This window comes from Chanodichthys erythropterus, chromosome 23 (genome assembly GCF_024489055.1).
Source record: "Chanodichthys erythropterus isolate Z2021 chromosome 23, ASM2448905v1, whole genome shotgun sequence".
NCBI classification, from domain to species: domain Eukaryota; kingdom Metazoa; phylum Chordata; class Actinopteri; order Cypriniformes; family Xenocyprididae; genus Chanodichthys; species Chanodichthys erythropterus.
In genome coordinates, this window is record NC_090243.1 from 6435834 (window position 1) to 6457781 (window position 21948).

Here is a 21948-nt window from a genome sequence, read left to right on the forward strand (position 1 = left end):
GTCGTCGTTACTATGTCGTTGCTAGGGTGAATGCTTAGTGGCCCAAGTAAAAAGAGCCCACTCCAAGTTTCTATGATATTCCGAACAATGGATATACCTCTGTTTCTCCTTCAATGTATGTCTGTGGGTTTTCCCATGCTGGTTTTATAATCTGCCAGGCTAATTTTATTATACACAAAATGTAATATGGTAGCCTATATAGATGAAAACAACACATTACATTTTATCTAATGTGTCACATGGGGTCCCTCTTTCATCCACCAAGGCTTATATCTGACCGATTATATTTATTCTTTCATTTAATTCTTCCTTTCATCCTATCATCCCAGAGGGTGAATGTGATTTCACCAAGTACAACATGTTCCTGGATCAACATCTTTCTTGATCCTTGAACAACATTCCAATCAACCAATCAGATTTGAGGGACAAGTTTACCATTTATGTCAAGTTTAGGCTTGCAACCAGGTTTAGGTGCTTCTACATCAGTGTTATTCACATATCTTTCCCCTATGATTTTAGGGATAAGTTATAGGTAGGATTAGGTTTAGGGATAGGAATAGGGTTAAGACTAAATTTTAAGACAGGAATGTTCCAGGATCAACAAAATATGTTGATCCAGGAACATGTCTTACTTGGCAGCTAGAGGTAGCTAGCATTAGCAACTGACATTTGTTTTGAGTATTGCTCCCACCAGCTCTTGGTGACTACCTTTAATTGTAGCCACAGCATTCCTCAGTTTGATTCTGTATTTATCAGTCTGTAGTGCGGTTAAAGGTCTTGAACCAGCAGGGCTTTGTAATTGCATGGCAGCAGCACATTTTTCAAATGCTTCCCCCTGTGTCAACACTCCGCCACCTGTTTTACACCCAATTACTGTTCAACAAATTACCCTCACAGACAGGCACTGACAGGAAAGCTGATCCTGGAAAAGCTGGTCCTAAGTAGAAAACGAAGACTTCGAAGGAGAATTCTCAGGCAAAAAATATTTAATAAAACTTCAAATTGATATTCTATCATTCTTGCATTGCACATTTGCTTTTTTTCAGGCAAGTTAATTAGCTATGGCATCTTCTAACTAACTTAAAGGAAGCAATTAGGCCTAGCATTTAACAGTGACTTTAATTTCACACTTGTCGTAATTGCTGATGTCTACCATATTTTTTGTCCTCAATATAGCCTGCATAAATTGCCCACCGCATTGAAAAGAATCATAAAACTCCTGCGTTCAGCAATAACAAAAATAGCCGTTTACCAGCTTCCCCACATGTGCTGCCCAACAGAATCATGTTTCTGACCAGTGGTTGAGTTTTGCACTCAATAAAAACAGCCCTGAAGTGTTTGTGAGGAATATGGACAGGTTGACATACAGTAGCATATTCAGGACTTGGTTTCCAACCAGAGCAGATCATGTTTACAGTTTGTGGAGGACCAGAGGAGTTTAAATAAATACATAGGGTGGGCGGTGAAGACTGAAGGTGGTTTGTTTGGACCTCTGATTGCAGGGATGCTGTAAAGGGAAACACCTTTATAGCTTTGTGGTAGTAAAAGACAGTTAAGTACACAAGTCCTTCAAGCCTGGAGGTTTGGAAGTAATACTGGTTTTTTAAACGACTACTGTCTGAACATGGTACTAATATTTTTATTGCTGTTCCAATGTACATGAATAAATGTGTGGCCTGTTTGGGATTGCAGATGAAATGGCAAGTCATGCAAACACTTCGTTGTTTACAAATGACAGATATGCTGTTTTAAATCTTGTGATTATTATTAGTATTAATACGCTGTATGTTTTCGATTTACTAAGTGACTCATTACAGCCATTCCTTCAAGAATCTAACTATCCTGACCATGTTTGTTTTGGTTTCACTAAAGGGAATCTTTTCAAAAGATCTCAGCTCATATGAATCTTTTGCCCATTTGCGATTAATACAAGTAATAGTTTTAAAGGGATAGTTCACCCAAAAATGAAAATTCTGTCATCATTTACTCCCCCTCAAGTTGTTCCAAACCTGTACAAATTTCTTTGTTCTGCTGAACACAAAGGAAGATATTTGAAAGAATGTTTGTAACCAAGAATGTTTGTATGTTTTCGATTTACTAAAAAATTAGTCGGTTTGACTTATTACAGTCATTCCTTCGGGAAACTAATTATCCTGGTCACATTCATTTGGTTTCATTAAAAGGAATCCTTTCAGAAGAACTCGGCTCATATGAATCATTTTCTTGGGAATCGAAGTACACACTGATCGCACTGTCTGTTTTCGTTTCACTAAAATGAACTGGCTCATTTGAATCATTTCGGGAAGTTTGACTGCAGTTGCTCTCTATGTTTTTAAATCACTAAAATGGTTCACAAGAGTCATTCGTTCAGGAATCATACAACACTGATCAAAATGTTTGCTTAACATTGTAGATTCGTTGAATCCGCATAAGAGTGTTTTAGTACAGTTTTGCATGTATGAATGCGTGTATGAGAAATGTTAAAGGGATGAACTTCATTTCCAGAATTTAAAATGCCACCACTTCAACTCAAGTTGCATCTACATGTAAACTCAGTTCATTCACCCACTAAATGGGGTCCTTATTTGTCAATGCCTGACCAAATTTGATTTGTACCGATCCCTTTACTCTGTATAACACACATGTTCCACAGACATTTATTTGGTGAGACCTTAAATCTGTTCATTCTTTTATTGCCTGCCATATATCTCAGTCAGAGTGAAGCTTGTGTGAAGTCATTATGTAATAGAAACCAGCAAGTGAAGCCCTGGTGCTAAAAGAGATAAAAGGTCACTGTCTCAGAAAATGTGAAAGCCACGGACGAGAACCAAATGAAAACACATTTGTATCATCTTCAGACAGCCACAATAGGGTGACATCATAGTTGTGAGGAATAGAGTTGTTATCCCAGTCTGCTGATTTATGGGAAATTGGGCTTTGTTGTAGAGCTGCACATTTCTCACTCAATATCTGTGTCCTATTAAACTTGAGAGAGAGAGTTGGTATGAGAAGAAAATGTATCAGAAAGACAAAACCAGCATAAAATTACCTGTGGATGGGGATAGACAATTTACTTTCTAGAGAACCGTCCCTCCCACTCCTCCTACTGATCTTCCCGCTCTAGTGGAGACAGATCTTCTGTCATTATCTGCTGCTGAACCTCAGAAGATGAAAGCAGAGTTAAAAAAACACATGATTTCAGACACTGTATAATTCATCATGCTCTATATAGGAAAGGAATATGTTTGATCCCACTATATATCATGTTTTAATCCCACCAATGGCACATGCACTTACATGTCCATACCTATGAAAGTACTGGGTAATATAAGGGAACTACATAGGTTAAGGTTAGGTTTAGGGGTAGGTTCAATGTTAGTACCTGGTTATTACCCAGTTATTGCAATTACAATAATAAGTACATCGTATGTGTGTACGCAAAACAGGACTATAAAATAAAGTGCTACCATTTTTTACTGTTTATGATGGAGAAACCAGAAGAGAGTCTTGAAGGTGCTTTTGACCTGGGCCAGTAAGCAACCACCTAGCAACCACCCAGAGCACCCTAGCAACCAGCTTGTGTGCTGGAAAACATCACCTTGTTTTGTTCCATAAGCATTAGTCGGCTATAGGGCTATATTTGTTTGAGACCTGGCTTTCCTACTGTTGTTTTTGGCTTCCTTAAGAGTGTGAAAATGTGTATTTGTATAATTAGGTGTCACCATATTTGTTATGACCTACAGGAACTAATAACCATGTGTTATTTTATCTCTTCTCAGACACCTGTACTAGATTCTGAGTGTAATCTACAAAAGATTCATCTTACAGACTGGAGTCATTTGTATGTGTGCATGTATAGCCAATATATATACAGTATCTCACAGAAGTGAGTACACCCCTCACATTTTTGTAAATATGTTGTTATATCTTTCCATGTGACAACACTGTAGAAATGACACTTTGCTGCAATGTAAATTAGAGAGTGTACAGCATGTATAACAGTGTAAATTTGCTGTCCCCTCAAAATAACTCAACACACAGCCATTAATGTCTAAACCGCTGACCACAAAAGTGAGTACACCCCTAAGTGAAAATGTCCAAATTGGGCCCAAAGTGTCAATATTTTGTGCGGCCACCATTATTTTCCAGCACTGCCTTAACCCTCTTGGGCATGGAGTTCACCAGAGCTTCACAGGTTAACACTGGAGTCCTCTTCCACTCCTCCATGACGACATCACAGAGCTGGTGGATGTTATAGGCCTTACGCTCCTCCACCTTCCGTTTGAGGATGCCCTGCAGATGCTCAATAGGGTTTAGGTCTGGAGACATGCTTGGCCAGTCCATCACCTTTTCCCTCAGCTTCTTTAGCAAGGTAATGGTTGTCTTGGAGGTGTGTTTGGGGTCGTTATCATATTGGAATACTGCCCTGCGGCCCAGTCTCCAAAGGGAGGGGATCATGCTCTGCTCATTCATGGTTCCCTGAATAAACTGTAGTTCCCCAGTGCCGGCAGCACTCATGCAGACCCAGACAATGACACTCCCATCACCATGCTTGACTTTAGGCAAGACACACTTGTCTTTGTACTCCTCACCTGGTTGCCGCCACACACGCTTGACACCATCTGAACCAAATAAGTTTATCTTGGTCTCATCAGACCACAGGACATGGTTCCACTAATCCATGTCCTTAGTCTGCTTGTCTTCAGCAAACTGTTTGCGGGCTTTCTTGTGCATCCTCTTTAGAAGAGGCTTCAGTCTGGGACGACAGCCACGCAGACCAATTTGATACAGTGTGCCGCGTATGGTCTGAGCACTGACAGGCTGACCCCCCACCCCTTCAACCTCTGCAGCAATGCTGGCAGCACTCATACATCTATTTCCCAAACACAACCTCTGGATATGACGCTGAGCATGTGCACTCAACTTCTTTGGCTGACCATGGCGAGGCCTGTTCTGAGTGGAACCTGTCCTGTTAAACTGCTGTATGGTCTTGGCCACCGTGCTGCAGCTCAGTTTCAGGGTCTTGGCAATCTTCGTATAGCCTACGCCATCTTTATGTAGATCAACAATTTTTTTTTCAGATCCTCAGAGAGTTCTTTGCCATGTTTGTACCATGAGGTGCCATGTTGAATTTCCAGTGACCAGTATGAGAGAGTGAGAGCGATAACACCAAATTTAACACACCTGCTCCCCATTCACACCTGAGACCTTGTGACACTAACGAGTCACATGACACCGGGGAGAGAAAATGGCTAATTGGGCCCAATTTGGACATTTTCACTTAGGGGTGTACTCACTTTTGTGGCCAGCGGTTTAGACATTAATGGCTGTGTGTTGAGTTATTTTGGGGGGACAGCAAATTTACACAAGCTGTACACTCACTACTTTACATTGTAGCAAAGTGTCATTTCTTCAGCGCTGTCACATAAAAATATATAATAAAATATTTACAAAAATGTGAGGGGTGTACTCACTTCTTTGAGATACTGTATATATATATGTAGAAAAAGGTAAGATCACACTTCTTTTTCTCAGGCACTTTGAGTACATGCTGAATCCCCGGTCTGGAAAGAGATGCGGGGTGAAGTGAACTGAGACAGAGATATATGAATTTGAAGAAACATGCCCATATTTATGTAGCACTTTATCTGTCATAGCCCTGAAAATGTTTTTCTTCACAGCCATAGGTCAGATAAATTCTACTTCAGATGTTTGCAGATGTTTGAGGTGGAGTTGTGTAAAATGAGGGCATTATTTCAAAGGGAAATAAAACCTCTGTGATTCTAAGCAAAAGAAAAAAAGAAAAAAATGGGGGTGGCGGATGTGTAAAGTTGTTTGTGTGTGTGTGTGTGTGTATAAATTAGTGGCCAAAAGTGATGCCTGACCTAGGAAAATTGGCTTCTACGCACTTTATTTTTAAACAGTTTTATTAGAAATTTATTTGTGAAGCTGTGCCTGCAGTGTAAAACTAATGTATGTGTTCCACGTTTCAATTGTATCATTTGTTATGACATCATTTTTGTCCAAGTGGTCAAATGTGGTACCAATCTTGCACTCATTATTCACAGCCTATAATTCAACAAATCACTATGTAGCAGCTACTATTAGCTTTATTATTAGATATTATTTTGTGGGTTTTAGTGAAAATGGCCAGATGGAAGGGGCTGTTCTCTGCAAACAAGGAGGATATTGTTGAAATGGCTATATCTGGTCAGTCGGTTTTGGATATTGCTCATGTGAAGGATGTGAATGGTCACAATGTCCAGAGAATTATTTCAAAGCACCGTGAGACCACTACCATACAGAATGTAAAGAAGTCAAGTAAGACTAGTGAGTATTTTCACAGGAGGATGAAAATCACCTGAATGTGGGACCACCTCAAAACAGCTTCTAAAAACCTGGATGAGACCTCTAACCACCAATTTCATCTTGAACTGTAAGCCAATGAACCATGTAAAAAGTTAACAAAGCCAAAAAACATCTTGCATTTGCCAAAGAACATAAGGATTGGAGTATGAAAGCTGTGTTCTGCAGTCCGACAAGTCAAACGTTAACAACCTAGCATTATATGGTGTATATGCTCGTAGGAGATGACTCATGCATGCATGCCATGGCGCCATTAAGCACGGCAGGGGAAACATAATGGTATTGGGGATGCATATCTTCAACAGGTGTTGGAAGGATCTACAAAGTTGCAGGCACTTTGAAAATAGACCAGTACTTGGGAATCCTGCTGAACACAATGCAGCAAAGTATAGAAGATCTGTTTGGAGATGTTTTCCTACATGATGACAATCGCAAACACATGGCGAATGCTAGAAAGTTGCGTGAAATGAAAGTGATCATGCTCAGCATTTTGAAGACTTTAAGTGGCCTCCTCAGTCCTCTGACCTTAAAGCCATTGAAAACCTTTGGGAAATTATAAACCTGAATTGTGATAGCCTAAGTTATGCAGGTCTTCCAATTAATCAGAATCAGATTGAATGAAGCTCAACTTTGGGTAGAACTTAAGGAGGATTGGAAAAAATTAAGCATGACACATATGCAGTGAGTCAATCTGATTACATTGTAGTGAATGTATGCTTTATTTCTTGTGAGCTTTCTGTTTTTCTGTCTTTTTTTCCCATACAATAAAACCCATATTTAATTATATGCTGGAGTTCGCCTTCCTTGCCAAATTATTTTTGTTATTTTAGTACCTTAAAGCTGCAGTCTGTAAGTTTTGCCTCTTTGTCGCCATCTCTGATTGAAACCTGCAATTGCAGTTATTCGTGGAATTATCATGGGTTGTGCATCGGCACAGCTCCTCAGCGCAGATGAATCTAATATTTTGAGGTGAATATGTGGCTGTCAGTCACCGCACCAGTCGATACTGTACTGGTACTTCTGAATCACAGATTGTGGTCTTGGAAGTATGACAAAAATAAGAATTTTCACCGGAAAATGTCATCTGAACAAGTAAGTAACAAATCTGCCACTTTTGTTCTGACCAACTGGGGAAAAAAGCATTACAATAAATTGCGCTACCAATGGTGATTAAAGGTGCCCAATAATGCTTTTTCACAAGATGTAATATAAGTCTAATGTGTCCCCTGAATGTGTCTGTGAAGTTTCAGCTCAAAATACCCAATAGATTTTTTTAAATAAATTTTTTTAACTGCCTATTTTGGGGCATCATTAACTATACACTGATTTTGGCAGCGCGCCGCCCCTTTAATTCGCCTGCTCCCTGCCACACGAGCTCTCGACTATATTACAGTGCATTTACAAAGTTCACACAGCTAATATAACCCTCAAATGGATCTTTACAAGATGTTCGTCATGCATGCTGTAGGCATTCTTCAAATTATGTGATTAAAGTATTTATTTTGATGTTTACGTTTGATTCTGTGTGAGTTTGAGGCTATGCTCTGTGGCTAACGGCTAATGCTACACTGTTGGAGAGATTTATGAAGAATGAAGTTGTGTTTATGAATTATACAGACAGCAAGTGTTTAAAAAATGAAAATAGTGACGGCTCTTGTCTCCGTGAATACAAGTAAGAAACGATGGTAACTTTAACCACATTTAACAGTACATTAGCAACATGCTAATGAAACATTTAGAAAGACAATTTACAAATATCACTAAAAATATCATGCTATCATGGATCATGTCAGTTATTATTGCTCCATCTGCCATTTTTCGCTGTTGTTCTTGTTTGCTTACCTTGTCTGTGCAAAGATCCAGACGTTAATACTGCCTTTCCTTGTCTAATGCCTTGAACATGAGCTGGCGTATATGCAAATATTGGGGTCATACATATAAATGATCCCGACTGTTACGTAACAGTCAGTGTTATGTTGAGATCTGTTTGTTTTCCGAAAGTCTTTTAAACAAATGAGATTTATATAAGAAGGAGGAAGCAATGGGGTTTGAAACTCAATGTATGTCTTTTCCATGTACTGAACTGTTGTTATTTAACTATGCCGAGATAAATTCAAATTTTGATTCTAGGGCACCTTTAAATCGTGATTGAAATTGATTTTGGATAATTTTTAACCAAAAAAAAAAAAGTTACGGACTGCAGCTTTAACCAAGTTTAGTGTTTTCTTCTTCCCAATATAACATACTCCTCATATTTTTATTGTTTAATAGAACCTGAAGCGTCATTAAAAGCAAATATTGTGCAAATATCCCTTCTGGGCATCACTTTTGGCCACTACTGTATTTTTTTTCTATCATGTTTATGTCATGTATGGATTACAATAATCACATGACAAAGGAGCATATAAATAAAACTAACTAGGAACACTGACGGGCAGGCACAGGAAAAACTAAAATAGAACACAAACTGAACATACCTGACAGGTGGAGACTTTCCATTGACTTTTATTGTTGGTATACAAAGATAATGATATTTTCCATCTAACCCTCATTGAAGCCCTGCATTTCCATTTCATTATAGACAATATTTAGCATGTTTAGCGGGTCATGTTTTGTGGGAACCATTTGCTGGTACCATCAATGCTGTCAGTTCAATTCAATGAAACCTGTAAAAGGATTTGATGTTCTCTCAATCCCACGGAAGTGACAAAGCTGCCATCTACTGGTCAGGAGTCATTATGAGCATTATAGTATTTACTATGAATAATTACAGGTGTTCCTAAAGTATTTGGACATGTAACAGTGTATAAATTTAAAAGTGTATACATTTATTTCATTTAAAAAAATCAAGTGGCACCTGTAAAACAAATTATGCTAAAACATCACATTTTTTATGTTTTTGTTCAGTAATTGCACTCAAATGTTCAGTAATTGCAAACTAACCAACTTCATCACATTAACTATGAACATGTTCCACATTTGACAACCATAAAGGGTCCAAATACTTTTTTGTCTTAACTTTGAGTAGTATATCAGTTGTTAAATCATTTAAAAAAACACTTAAACATTTTTTGTGACTTTGAGATTGTTATCTTTCTAACAAATGTTACTTGGTTTATTATAGCTGTTGTAATGCAATGACATATATATATATATATATATATATATATATATATATATATATATATATATATATATATATATATATATATATATATATATATATATTTTATTTTATTTTATTTTATTTTTTTTATTTTTTTTTTCAGGTTGGCTTAAGTATAATGCCCTACAGTAGCCGAAGACTCTTTACAAGCACGATTCTCTAAAGACTCCTTTAGAATGATACGATTATACTTCTGCAACCAATTTATATGAATTATTGGACATATTAGCAATTGAGAGACCAAGGGTAAATGCAACTTAAAAATCCATATCTTTTAGATGTCATTTTCTAACACAAGAGGGCAGTGTCTGATAGCAATAAAGAAGTGCCACATCCTCCCACTTCCTCAGCTCTGATGCTGCTGTATCTCATGTCTTCATAAACTAAACATGTATCAGGTCACATCATTCATAACATTTTAACCCAGGCTAGTTGATGGCCTCTGATTTGACCACTCCAGCGCTCCTCCAGAGGATACCGTGCTCAGTGAGTCAATAAATGTGTGGTATTAAATATTTGGCTCGGCTGATCAAATTTTATTGAGCTATTTCAATTTGGCAGACACTGCACAGGGCAAACACTCGGACCGTAGAGTGAAGTAAGCAGGCTGCTGCTGAGAACACAAGAGCACAGGCCACATTATAGACCTCCATGCTTGAGAGTCAAATATCATCCGGAGAAAGGGCATTCTCACTGCTTTTATAGATTTGACGGGGGTTTTCATGCACTAAAAATGTTGTTAAATAAGAAGAAAATCATGAAATTAATTGTTTCTTATAGGTTTATGCTAAATTTGAATCTTTGCAAGTATGGAATACAAAGAATTATGGGAACATATGATGATCCTCATGAAGTCTAAAGGTTTTCTCTTTCTAACTCCTCTTCAATTTGTTATTATTTAACTTAAAGATGGATGTATTCATTGATGCATGTCATGTTTGACACTGTTATATGGTTTATGTTAAGGTAAAAAGAACTGAATAACCGTATAAGCTCAATTTACTTGCTTTTTCTTTTCTTTTTTCAAGTCAAGAGAACACAATCAAGTTTCTCACAATTATATTTAATATTGAAAAAACGTTCCAAAGCTTGAATTATCTGTGAAGAATTTTAAACATTTTCTTATTACATCATTACATGCTACATAACTAACATAACTCATATACTCTTCAGTGCCATTCATTTTCAAAGAAATGTAGCTAATATTGGAGTCTGGGAAAGTCTTGCATTTGTAATTACCCCCAATGTCATCAACATTTCCCCACTGTGCTGGCACGAATTCCCAGCCATTTCTTTCCTGTCCTGTTCATGCTGGAGGGAGGTTGGATTTAGGATGAAGGTCTTGGGAGTCACATGGACCAAAGTTTTTGATTGATGTCCAAAAGCCATTACTACACTTTTCTCAGGCGTGTAGAGTAGTGCTGAACTTTGATGCTGCTTCTGAATGCAGCCGGTTCGTAGATTGTTTTTTAATTGCGTTCATTTGTTCTGAATTTTTCCGCTGCTTCTTTTTTTTAAACCATGTTTCAAACCTCCAGCCGGCGTCAGTTCGTTTAAACTTATCGTGGTACAACTTTGAAGACTCTTAAGAATACCATCGAAATGACTGAGGAGAGCAAAGCCGAGCACAGAGCCGAAAGTGGAAAAGATTTAGAGAAACAGCTTCGTTTGCGAGTTTGTGTTTTGAATGAACTTCTGAAGACCGAACGGGATTATGTTGGGACGCTGGAGTTTCTCTCGGTAAGTGCGACTAATTGTTTCATTAGATAATTTAGTCTTTTAAATGTAGCCTATATCTTCATCATCTATATGGCTTGCCACCCGACAAAGTTGAACGCTCCCGTTATCATCAAATAAACACCTACTGCAAGCGCGCGCGTTGAGTCCAGAACTGCGCGCGAACATTGAACGGTTTGATCAAAGTTAAACTATGTAGCTAAACTTACAGACTAGCTTACAGACTATTTGATTATAATGGTAGGAAATAACGAATTATGCGATTTTCAGGTGCTCGACTATTAGGCTAAAGGTGTTTCATCATCATTTGCGTCAGCTAGCACAATTTGCCAAATGTCAGGTTTGTAAAATACTTTTTAAACATAGAACTAACGTTTTTTGCGTGCGAGCGGCGTACTGTTGCTATGGTTACTCATCAGTTTTTAACATCTTTGGCTAAAGTAAATATTTTTGTCGCTGTTGAAACATTTAAACTTATTTATTCTCATTTGCAAAAATATGTGCGTTTAAGGTATTAATTTGGACAAGTGGTCAGACACCCAGGACATAATTCGCACCCTGAATGGGCGCGTTCTTGCTTTGTTGTCGCGTCGCTCGCTTGCAGTAGATGGGCTGTAGCCTACTGAACGCGTCTGTTTAGTTTGGCCGTGCTTGGACTTGAAGTGAATGAGCAGCAACAGAGGTCTTGCGGTTGACCTCAAAACCCAGACCGTGACATGCCTGTCAATCCCGCTCATCGATTTGGTTTGAAGTTCTATCTAAGAAGAAAAGGCCCAGAGTAATTTGTCTCAATTTAATGTGTGCTTCTTGTTTTGGAGCGCTTCTCTCCAGTTTCTGTTGACCAGCAGTCAATGTTTGTATTTACAGAGAAAGTTTGTTGTTCAGAGGTTGTATAGCTCTCAGTTGTCTATTTTAACCAAGGCCTATCAATTTTGCCTCAGATGTTTCTCCTAAAATTAAAATAGACACAAATGAGACACAAATGTTGGCATGCAGCAAGCATATACTCTGAACAGCATAGTTTGGATGATTTAGTCTTGGAAGAATCTGATAAGAAATGTTTTCATTTGTATTGACATGTTTTGATTGCAGGTATTTTGGCAAAACCTGGCAGAGTTTCAGACATTGTTGAGAACGTTTTCTCAGGATAAACATCTGAGAAGTAGATGACTTGAACAAAAGTCTCAATTTGATGTTTTTGCTGTCTAGGATAAACAGAGATATCAACACTGAAGCTTGCGTATTAAAATTAAAAGGATTAGTTCACTTTCAAATTAAAATTTCCTGATAATTTACTCACCCCCATGTCATCCAAGATGTTCATGTCTTTCTTTCTTCAGTCAAAAAGAAATTAAGGTTTTCGATGAAAACATTCCAGGATTTTTCTCCATATAGTGGACTTCAATGGAGCCCAAACGGTTGAAGATCAAAATTACATTTTACAGCGATCCCAGACGAGAAATAAGGGTCTTATCTAGAGAAACCATCGGCAGTGTAGACGCTGCTAAGTGTATTACTGCCCTCCATGTGGCAAAGTTTGAACTAAATTGTCATATACAATATGCTAGTGCAAGTATATAACAATTAGTACAAACTTTGACCTGTGGAGGGCAGTAATACACTTAGCAGTGTACACTGCCGTAATTCAAATAGAGAAGAAGAAGAAGAGAGCTAGTTTATGGTTAAAATGTATACAATTTTTTTTTTTTAAGAAAATGAGCGATGGTTTCTCTAGATAAGACCCTTATTCCTCGTCTGGGATTGTGTAGAACGTTTTGAAGCTGCAATGAAACTTTGTAATTGAGCAATTTTGAACCTCAACCGTTTGGGCTTTGAACATCTTGGATGACATGGGGTGAGTAAATTATCAGGAAATTTTAATTTGAAAGTGAACCCATCCTTTAAGTTAACATTAAAGGATTTTATCTTAAACAGGAAAATGTTCTAAATGTTATGTATGTTTATAATCTCCATACTGGATGTCTCAAGCCGGGAAACAGCTAACAATTAGCTGAAACATTCTAAGACTGAACTGAACACACATACCGATTGTTTCCTTCAACTGGAGCAGATTTATATACTCGCACATGGAATTTGAACACCGACTGTAATCGCTGACTGAACGCAACTGGCTCTGACTGGACGCGTTTGAGCGCGATCAGTCCTAAGTATCAATTTACATTCATAATCGGCCTTACAGTCGTTAAGTGTGTGCGCGGCTCAACAGGGATGTATCCAGGGGTTAAATTGAGATTTGTTATGTGGGGGGGCTCTGTGGTTTCAGGCTTTCAAGGAGTGCACATGTGTATGCTAAGCCTACAAAATCTTATCAATTGACAAACTGTAAAAAATAAGTCGACAGAGCCCTCTGCTATGAACACTAACATTTTTTAATATACAAATAAGAAATGTTGGGAAAATTAAAACATGAAACTGAACCGCCAGTAGGTAGAGGCAAGTGACTGTCCTAGTCATTCATTCAAATGATTCGTTCAAACGGCTGATTCATTCAAGAATGAGGCAGGTGATTTGGAATGGGCCATTGAATCTTTGACTCAATCGATTTGTTCAAAACGCTGAATCATTCAGTAATAAAACGCAGCTGAGTGTCGCTGTGAGAGATGCGCTGGTTCTGTTGTGATCTTTGTTTGGAACTATTTTTGCTGCTGAAATAGAACAGTCAGTAATGCATCTACAATGTAAGTGACTTTATTAACTTGTATTGAATTTACTTAATTATCTTATTATTGAATGTACAAAAGTAAAGGCACATTTTCAGTCATGATTCCAATAACGCGGAAAACAGCACTCTTGGTCGTGTGATGTTATGTAACTGTATCATATGTTATAAATATAAAAAACCTTCACTTTTTGAATTTTTACAGCAGCATGTTTTCTTTGTGCTGCACTCATTTGTTTCAATTTCTCCTTGAGAGGCTGTGCGAGCCTCAACAGCACAACCTTGTTACTGTCAGCACATTTTACATTTTATATTATAATTATCCATTATGAGTCGCCACTTACACTAAATGTAATAGAATCATGCTTGCATTTTGGTGATTCCCTAGCTACTTTTGTTATTGATGTTTTAATCAAGACAAGTAAAACTCTCCATCTCTTGCCCCTTCAAAAAAATTAAGCGTTAATGTCGAGCCCTGATAAGCCTGTGTGCCTGATAAGCCTCCGGCCCAGTTTAACCCCTGGATGTATCTGTCAATGATTTGCTAAGGCTCAGTGAGCACGGTAGGTAAATGCCTTTGAGTTTGAGCCAAGAACTGAGGCAGAGCAGGTGGACTGAAGTGAAAACCTCAGATTGGCCAACTGTGAGACTGTACCAACTATCGTTTCTGCCTCTGCTGGAGGAATGGAATACTGTGAGCCCTTTGGCCTGACAGGGGAATCGAAGGCAGGAAGGAAATGATTTTTTTTGTTTGTGTAATGCATATTTTTTCAGGCACATAAGCAAAACATTCTTTAAATAAGAAAATTAGTGACTAATCACTTATTCATGTTTAAAGTTTGAAGCTAAATATTGATCTAAAATTGAAGTGAGCAAGAAAGCATGATATGCACTTTGAGTTTTCTGAAGTGTGAAATGGTTTCAGTCTAAATGAACCACCAGATGATACATGTCATGACTGATATCCATGTCTTGAGGTTCTTCTGAAGACCTATGAAGTTGACAGTTTAAGGCACTATATTTGTTGTATTCCCAGCTTTCATGCACATTCACATGCTCACAAGTGTTTCCCATGTTGGTGTAGAGGATTTCATTTTGATTCAAACAAAATTAAATCACTATGTTCAGACCATTTCAATCCATTTAAATGAATCATTAGCCAGTGGAGAATGTCATATTTGGTATTAGGAGACAGACCTCCAGAATAATGCATTATGTCTATTTTATTAACCAAATCACAGATCATTCGAACCACATTTGGATGTAGTCAAAAGGTAGTCGTAAGCACAAAGGACCACCTCATGACCTGTCAATCATCTAATCAATGCACTAAGACAACTATTTTTTTCATCGTATCCAGTATTTCCAGTCACTTATTTTCATTTGTAAAAGAGTTTATGAGAATATGTTCAGAGACTTCCTGCCTTGTTATAATTCGACAGTTTTTGAGCAGATTTGCAACCTCAGAAAGCTCACTTTAAAAGTTCTCATTTACTTCGATTATTCCCAATTGGGTTGCAGTTCCAGCCAAACATTTCAGTTTGTTTTATTGCCAGCGCTAAACATAACTTCTTCATTCTAACAGAAGTGAAGAAAAGTGCTCCTTTTGATGATGAAAGCTTGCCGTTGTACCCCCGAGTGTGATTAGGAGGTCAAGGAGGGAACTTTATCAATCCAAGTCACTGGGAAATATCACCCACATGTTCTCAAGGATCAAAGCCTCCACGGGTGCCACTGCAGGTCTGTGACTGATCGCTTTCAAACGATCATCTTCCACAGTAATGTATCTTAACCAGGATTCCTGAACCAAAAAAAGGCAGAGTTTTAGGCTCTGGAGACTAAAGGAAGCCTGTGCAGAAGTGAAGTTAGACGATAACAACAGTAGGGGACAATGGCTGTTGGGGGTGGTGTTTCATGGCCTGGAGGGCCCAGAGGACTGGTGCCATGCTGAACAGAGGGCATTTTGTGTTTGTGAAAATTAGATGAAGGGGGTAGCTTCCAGACAATATGGCTCCCCAGGCGAACCGGCCTGGAGGTATTGCCAGGAGGGGGACTGTGACGTGAGAGCCTGGGCTCTTTGCCCTCCGTTGCAAAGTACATTTCCTGGTGGAGGAATTCCGGAGAGGTAAGAAGAAATTAGGAAACAATGGCAGACAAGTTGCCTTGTTTGAAACCAGGGGAGGATTGGCTAGTTTGGATCAATTTAGCCTGCAACGGTTAATTTGTTCTTGGAGAGAGAATGTTCTTAAAAGCTGTTGTTGAGTTTTATTTTTAGTGTAAAATACCAGCTGCATCAACTGACAGTTACTTGGCATGCAACGCAATTGTGTCTAGCTATCAGATTAGCCAAGAACAGTGTCTGGCAATTCACATGAGACAGAGGAAGTCTCTTAAAAGATATCTTCAGAGATTTCCCTAGAATGGGTTATGCAACAGCTCGATATAGATCTGATAGTGGGAGGTTTCAGATAATCATGTTTGTATTTGTTAACTGTAGACTAAGAATGATGATTCTCAATAAGAAGTGCCTCACTGAGGGAAGTAGAGCTCATTTCAATGCTCTTTTACTGCATATGCCATTTGAGCTTATGATATCGGTCACTCAAGTGAGATGAGAACAAGCAAATAAGAAGTACAACTGACCAGCAAGAGTATGCATGAGTAGAGCGAATCCAACAGAAGTGAACAGGGGGAAAGCTTTCATGTCCTACTTTAGGAGAAAAACAGAGCCATGTCTCTGCATAATGTGTTCTCTGGAGTCTTAGTTCTGGATTAAGTGGTCCCTCTGCAGCGTTTTCCTTTTGCAATACCCTGTGGGTTTAGAGGAATTGACCACCCAATGTACTTTTTTTAAAGGCTTAATAATAAAACTTCAAAAGGATTTTTGCACCACAAATTGCAAAAACTTTTATTTTGCTTATGGGGTAAACACAAGTTTTTAAAGTCCCTGTGGACAATTCTTATTGTCTATTTAGAAATTTGTTTGAAGATAATGTGGTACAGTTTTCGAAATGACTTGACAATAAGGGATTCCTACTGTTTGACTTATTAGAATGAAAACAGAAGTGCAGCTTACCCACAAACACAAATGAAACCTAGTGCAGAGCTGGCTTAAATAATTAAACAAATGTCTAATGGGGTATTTATACTTCGTCACTCCGTAGACTTTTAGTTTTACAGATCAGGACAAAACTAAGTATAAATTACCTCCAAAACACTTTGACATACATCCAATCATTCAAAAGGTGGTTTAAAGGGTTAGTTCAACCAAAAATGAAAATTACCCCATGATTTACTCACCCTCAAGCCATCCTAGGTATATCTGACTTTCTTCTTTCAGATGAATACAATCTGATTTATATTAAATAATGTCCTGGCTCTTCCAAGCTTTATAATGGCGTGAATACATGGACTACATAGTGCATAAGTACATAGTTTATAAGTGCATAATGTATAGTGTGTCATTTGGGATGCAACTTTTTTTTTTTTTTTCTTTTAGCCTAAGAATCTTTGGTTCTTGTAGATTTTGATTCTTCCCACAAATCTGATGTTAGCTAGGACAATATAGGTATATGCTTAAGTGGATCTGTTATTTGTTTTCTCTTGTTCTGTTCATTTACATTCAGTCTGAGGCCTTTTGATTTGTTGGTGTCACATGACCCACACTAATACTAAAGGGAGGGTTTTATATCATTTCCCAGCCAGGCAGTGAACCTTGCAACCCCGTTCCTTGGGGTCACAGTTCTCCATCCTCGACCTCTTCCTCTTGGAATCCTGGTTTATCCATCTGTTGCACTGGAAACTTGCTGGCTTGATCATCATGCCCTCTTCCCCCATTTATCACTGGTGAAAACTTAGAGCTATTTTTGTCTCAAATTGTTTAAGGCATTTTTATTGTTTGAATCAGTGTTTGACATTTTTTGAGTCTCAAACATTTCCTCTCAAGACTTTGTTTGACACTTTTGAGTAGGGCTGTGTGATTATGACAGGAATCATAATTGTCGATTATTCCCTTGAAATTGTAATTGCAATTATTAATTACGATTATCATATTTTACATTGAATGATGTTTTGAATAGCTTTATAACATTGTTTGAAGCAACTCATCCTGAATTTTTTATTGCTTTTCTATAGCATTAAGCCTCAAATGTCAACTGTAAACTGGTTAGGCTTCTTCTTTAAAAAACAAAAAAACAATATATGGGCCATTTTCCTGGTTGCATTTGCACTGCCAGTAGGAACTCTGAAGTGACGTAAACCGCGCTTGTTGTTGTGACTTTTATTTTGATGGCGCAAAACAGTGCTCGCATTCTCCATCTTCATTAGTTTACGATCTGTTTAACAGTCCTGTCTAATACATTATTAGATAGAGCTGTTATACGAAGAAAGTAGACAGTATATGAAAAAGTATTCGCTTTTGCCGTGTGGTTGATGCCCAGTGTTGCTAGCTGAGCAGAAATTCATAATCATGTTTCGCTTGGTCTGCCTCAAAGTCACGCTGGATTTTCTTTTTAGCGTAAAGGTTGAGAGGTCCATCTATCACTCTTTCACATGTTTGTAGAGTAAATATAGGCTGTGTACATGGCTTTTTAAAAATGGCAGGTGCTTGTCCCTCGTTTCCGTTCGACCAATCAGCGTACACTTACGTCACTGGTAGTTCTTATTGTGCTGGGATAGTCCTTTTACACTCTCAAGTAGTTGTGATTGGCCTCTTACAGCTTGACATGCTTTAAACACCTCTTAAGCACACTGCAGAATAATGTAAGTGGATATTTTTTAATCGCGCCTTTGATCGATTATGAAATCGTGGCATCCAAATCATAATCGCGATTAGAAATTCAATTACTTGTGCAGCCCCACTTTTGAGTCAAAGTTTTACTCTCAAAATTTAGGTTGACACTTGTTTGAGTTTCAAAATGTTTTGTTTCCAACTTTGTGTTTGAAAATGAAAAGGTACGCTCAGTGGCTGTGGTCAACAGTCTCTGATGAACGAAAGACTTAATCCTATTGGTTCATTTTCAGTGGAATGACAGTCTTTCCAACTGCATGTATGTTAGTAAGGTAGATAAAAGAAAAGCGATAAAGAGGATAAAATAACTAATCCTCATTTAAATATTTGAGACATTAAGTAGAAAAGTGGTAAATGTATGCAAAACTCCTTTTTGGAGTATCACTTCCTTTCTCACTTTAACACTCTTTTTGTCCCTGTCTCTTGCCATTTTTAACAGCCTTCACCTCCTGCATATGTTCCATCCATTATGTCCCAATACTGTTTACAAGGAGTTGTATTTTCCCCTTGCTACATGGAGGATCATTAAGATTCCAATCTTACTAATGAGTTTGGCTTTCTTTTTCCACTGTATGTTCTAAGGAGTTCTCATGCGCCGCAGACAGACGTTCTATCCAGCGGAGGCCTTCCTTTATCTTATCCTGAGCTCTTTTTAAGCAGTATGCTTAACTAGCTCCCCAAGGCTCCGGCCAGGTCGCCTCATTCCAAATGCACAGCATGAGCGCAAAATGTGTCAGCCATTTTTCTATTCCTGTGACAGTCCAATTCATGGAAGAGAACAGAGGCTTTTTGTGCCCCTGAGGGAATTTAGAGGTGAGGTTCAGCGTTCAGTCTGAATTTACATGATGGTGCTTAAGAACAAGGAAGTTGTCGCTGGTGGGGAGGAATTGTGCCCTTCCTGCTGTTGGGGTCTCGAGGTTGTTTGTTTCCGTGATTGAGATGGAAGCATCTAATCACCTGTGAAAGCCCTCCATCATTCAGCTGCAGCTAAATCCCACATTGTTTAAAAAGTCTGAAGTGATTTAGGTTATGGCCCTTCGGGACTTTCTCTCAAATCACATTGTTCAACATTTTTTTTTAAATCTCATTGTTATGCTTCTGGGGAGCAATTGATTTGTTCTAATGGGACTACCAAAATAAAAAATAAAAATGTATAGTGATCTTCATGCATGTCCCATAATTAACCTCTTGTTTGTTTTTGAAATTGTTTTACACTTGCATCCATCTGTGTCCCAATGCATTGGTGTGCAGTCCTGTATGTCATGTTTGTGAGTGCGCAGGGGGCTACGAGGGGCTCTGGGCATTGAGTTCCTTCAGCTTTTGTGTCAGTGTAGCAGGATTTCCTTCCTTCCTGCCCCTCCCCTCCTTTTACATTGTGCTCTGCTTCCCCTGCACATAGAACTGGCTGCGGAGGCCGCTCCACACGACTAGAGTCTATGCCAGGGCATCTGTCTCAGATCAGTCTCTGGAAGACAGCATCTGAATAAGAAACCAATGGTCAGATGTTTTTTGGTCAATTTGTTTTGGAATATGGCAAGGATCATAGTGACCTTTTGGGGGGAAATTTTCTCTCCTATGACTTTTGATTATGGGCTGTTAGTCCAGGAGATGAATGAAGCATCTTTGCTTGGCCAGCTGGCCATTCAATTGAGTGTACGTGAGCAAGTGTCAGCATCTATGGAGCATCCATGGTCATGTGAAATAGCAACCCTTAGTGCTGCAGTTGCACCACCATATGATGAGTAAGGGGCCATTCACAGAGAATGCGCTTTTTCATTTCAGTGTACTACTTTTCCATTGTTTTTCTATGTAAACACGTGCTAGACAGACGTGCAAAACCCTTTGCGTATTTTGCGGCATTTCGCACATAACATGACGTTCTAAATATGTGGCGCTTAAGTTAAAGTCATTTCAACTTTTATAAAAAGTGTCTCAAGACCTTGCATTTTCCCCCCATTCCACTGCCTGCGTTCTGACATCATGATATCAAAATGAACTCTATCGTGAACCCAGAAAAAAAAATGTTGGTAATATTTTTAATGAATACAGAAACTCTCTGGAGTTTGGCATGGTAAAGAGTTGTTAATGTGTTTGGTCTTGTTGCTGCTGTTGATTATAGCTACTGCTGCCGCCAATACAACAATACACATGACATGCTGCTATGAGCAAGCAAGACATGCTGTTGCTGTACAAGAATACATACAGTCGGTACGGAAAGTATTCAGACCCCCTTAAATTTTTCACTCTTTGTTATATTGCAGCCATTTGATAAAATCATTTAAGTTCATTTTTTTCCTCATTAATGTACACACAGCACCCCATATTGACAGAAAAACACAGAATTGTTGACATTTTTGCAGATTTATTAAAAAAGAAAAACTGAAATATCACATGGTCCTAAGTATTCATACCCTTTGCTGTGACACTCATATATTTAACTCAGGTGCTGTCCATTTCTTCTGATCATCCTTGAGATGGTTCTACACCTTCATTTGAGTCCAACTGTGTTTGATTATACTGATTGGACTTGATTAGGAAAGCCACACACCTGTCTATATAAGACCTTACAGCTCACAGTGCATGTCAGAGCAAATGAGAATCATGAGGTCAAAGGAACTGCCTGAAGAGCTCAGAGACAGAATTGTGGCAAGGCACAGATCTGGCCAAGGTTACAAAAAAATTCTGCTGCAACTTAAGGTTCCTAAGAGCACAGTGGCCTCGATAATCCTTAAATGGAAGATGTTTGGGACGACCAGAACCCTTCCTAGATCTGGCCGTCTGGCCAAACTGAGCTATAGGGGGAGAAGAGGTAAAGAAGAACCCAAAGATCACTGTGGCTGAGCTCCAGAGATGCAGTCGGAGATGGGAGAAAGTTGTAGAAAGTGCAAGACACATGAAAGCCTGCATGGAGTTTGCTAAAAAAAACACCTGAAGGACTCCAAGATGGTGAGAAATAAGATTCTCTGGTCTGATGAGACCAAGATAGAACTTTTTGGCCTTAATTCTAAGCGGTATGTGTGGAGAAAACCAGGCACTGCTCATCACCTGTCCAATACAGTCCCAACAGTGAAGCATGGTGGTGGCAGCATCATGCTGTGGGGGTGTTTTTGCAGGGACAGGACGGCTGGTTGCAATCGAGGGAAAGATGAATGTGGCCAAGTACAGGGATATTCTGGATGAAAACCTTCTCCAGAGTGCTCAGGACCTCAG

The 21948-nt window shown here is 38.7% G+C and overlaps 1 protein-coding gene across 2 annotated transcripts in view; it reads left to right on the plus strand.

The window, feature by feature from the left end:
* Window positions 1-10914: 10914 nt before the first annotated feature.
* The window catches only part of prex2 (phosphatidylinositol-3,4,5-trisphosphate-dependent Rac exchange factor 2), a 150283-nt gene continuing 139249 nt past the window's right edge, over window positions 10915-21948 (plus strand). For both annotated transcript variants that reach the window (XM_067378256.1, XM_067378257.1), the window contains exon 1: window positions 10915-11272. In XM_067378256.1, coding sequence (XP_067234357.1) covers window positions 11135-11272 — 138 coding nt within the window. In that variant the 5' untranslated portion in view covers window positions 10915-11134. The remainder of the gene's footprint in view (window positions 11273-21948) is intronic.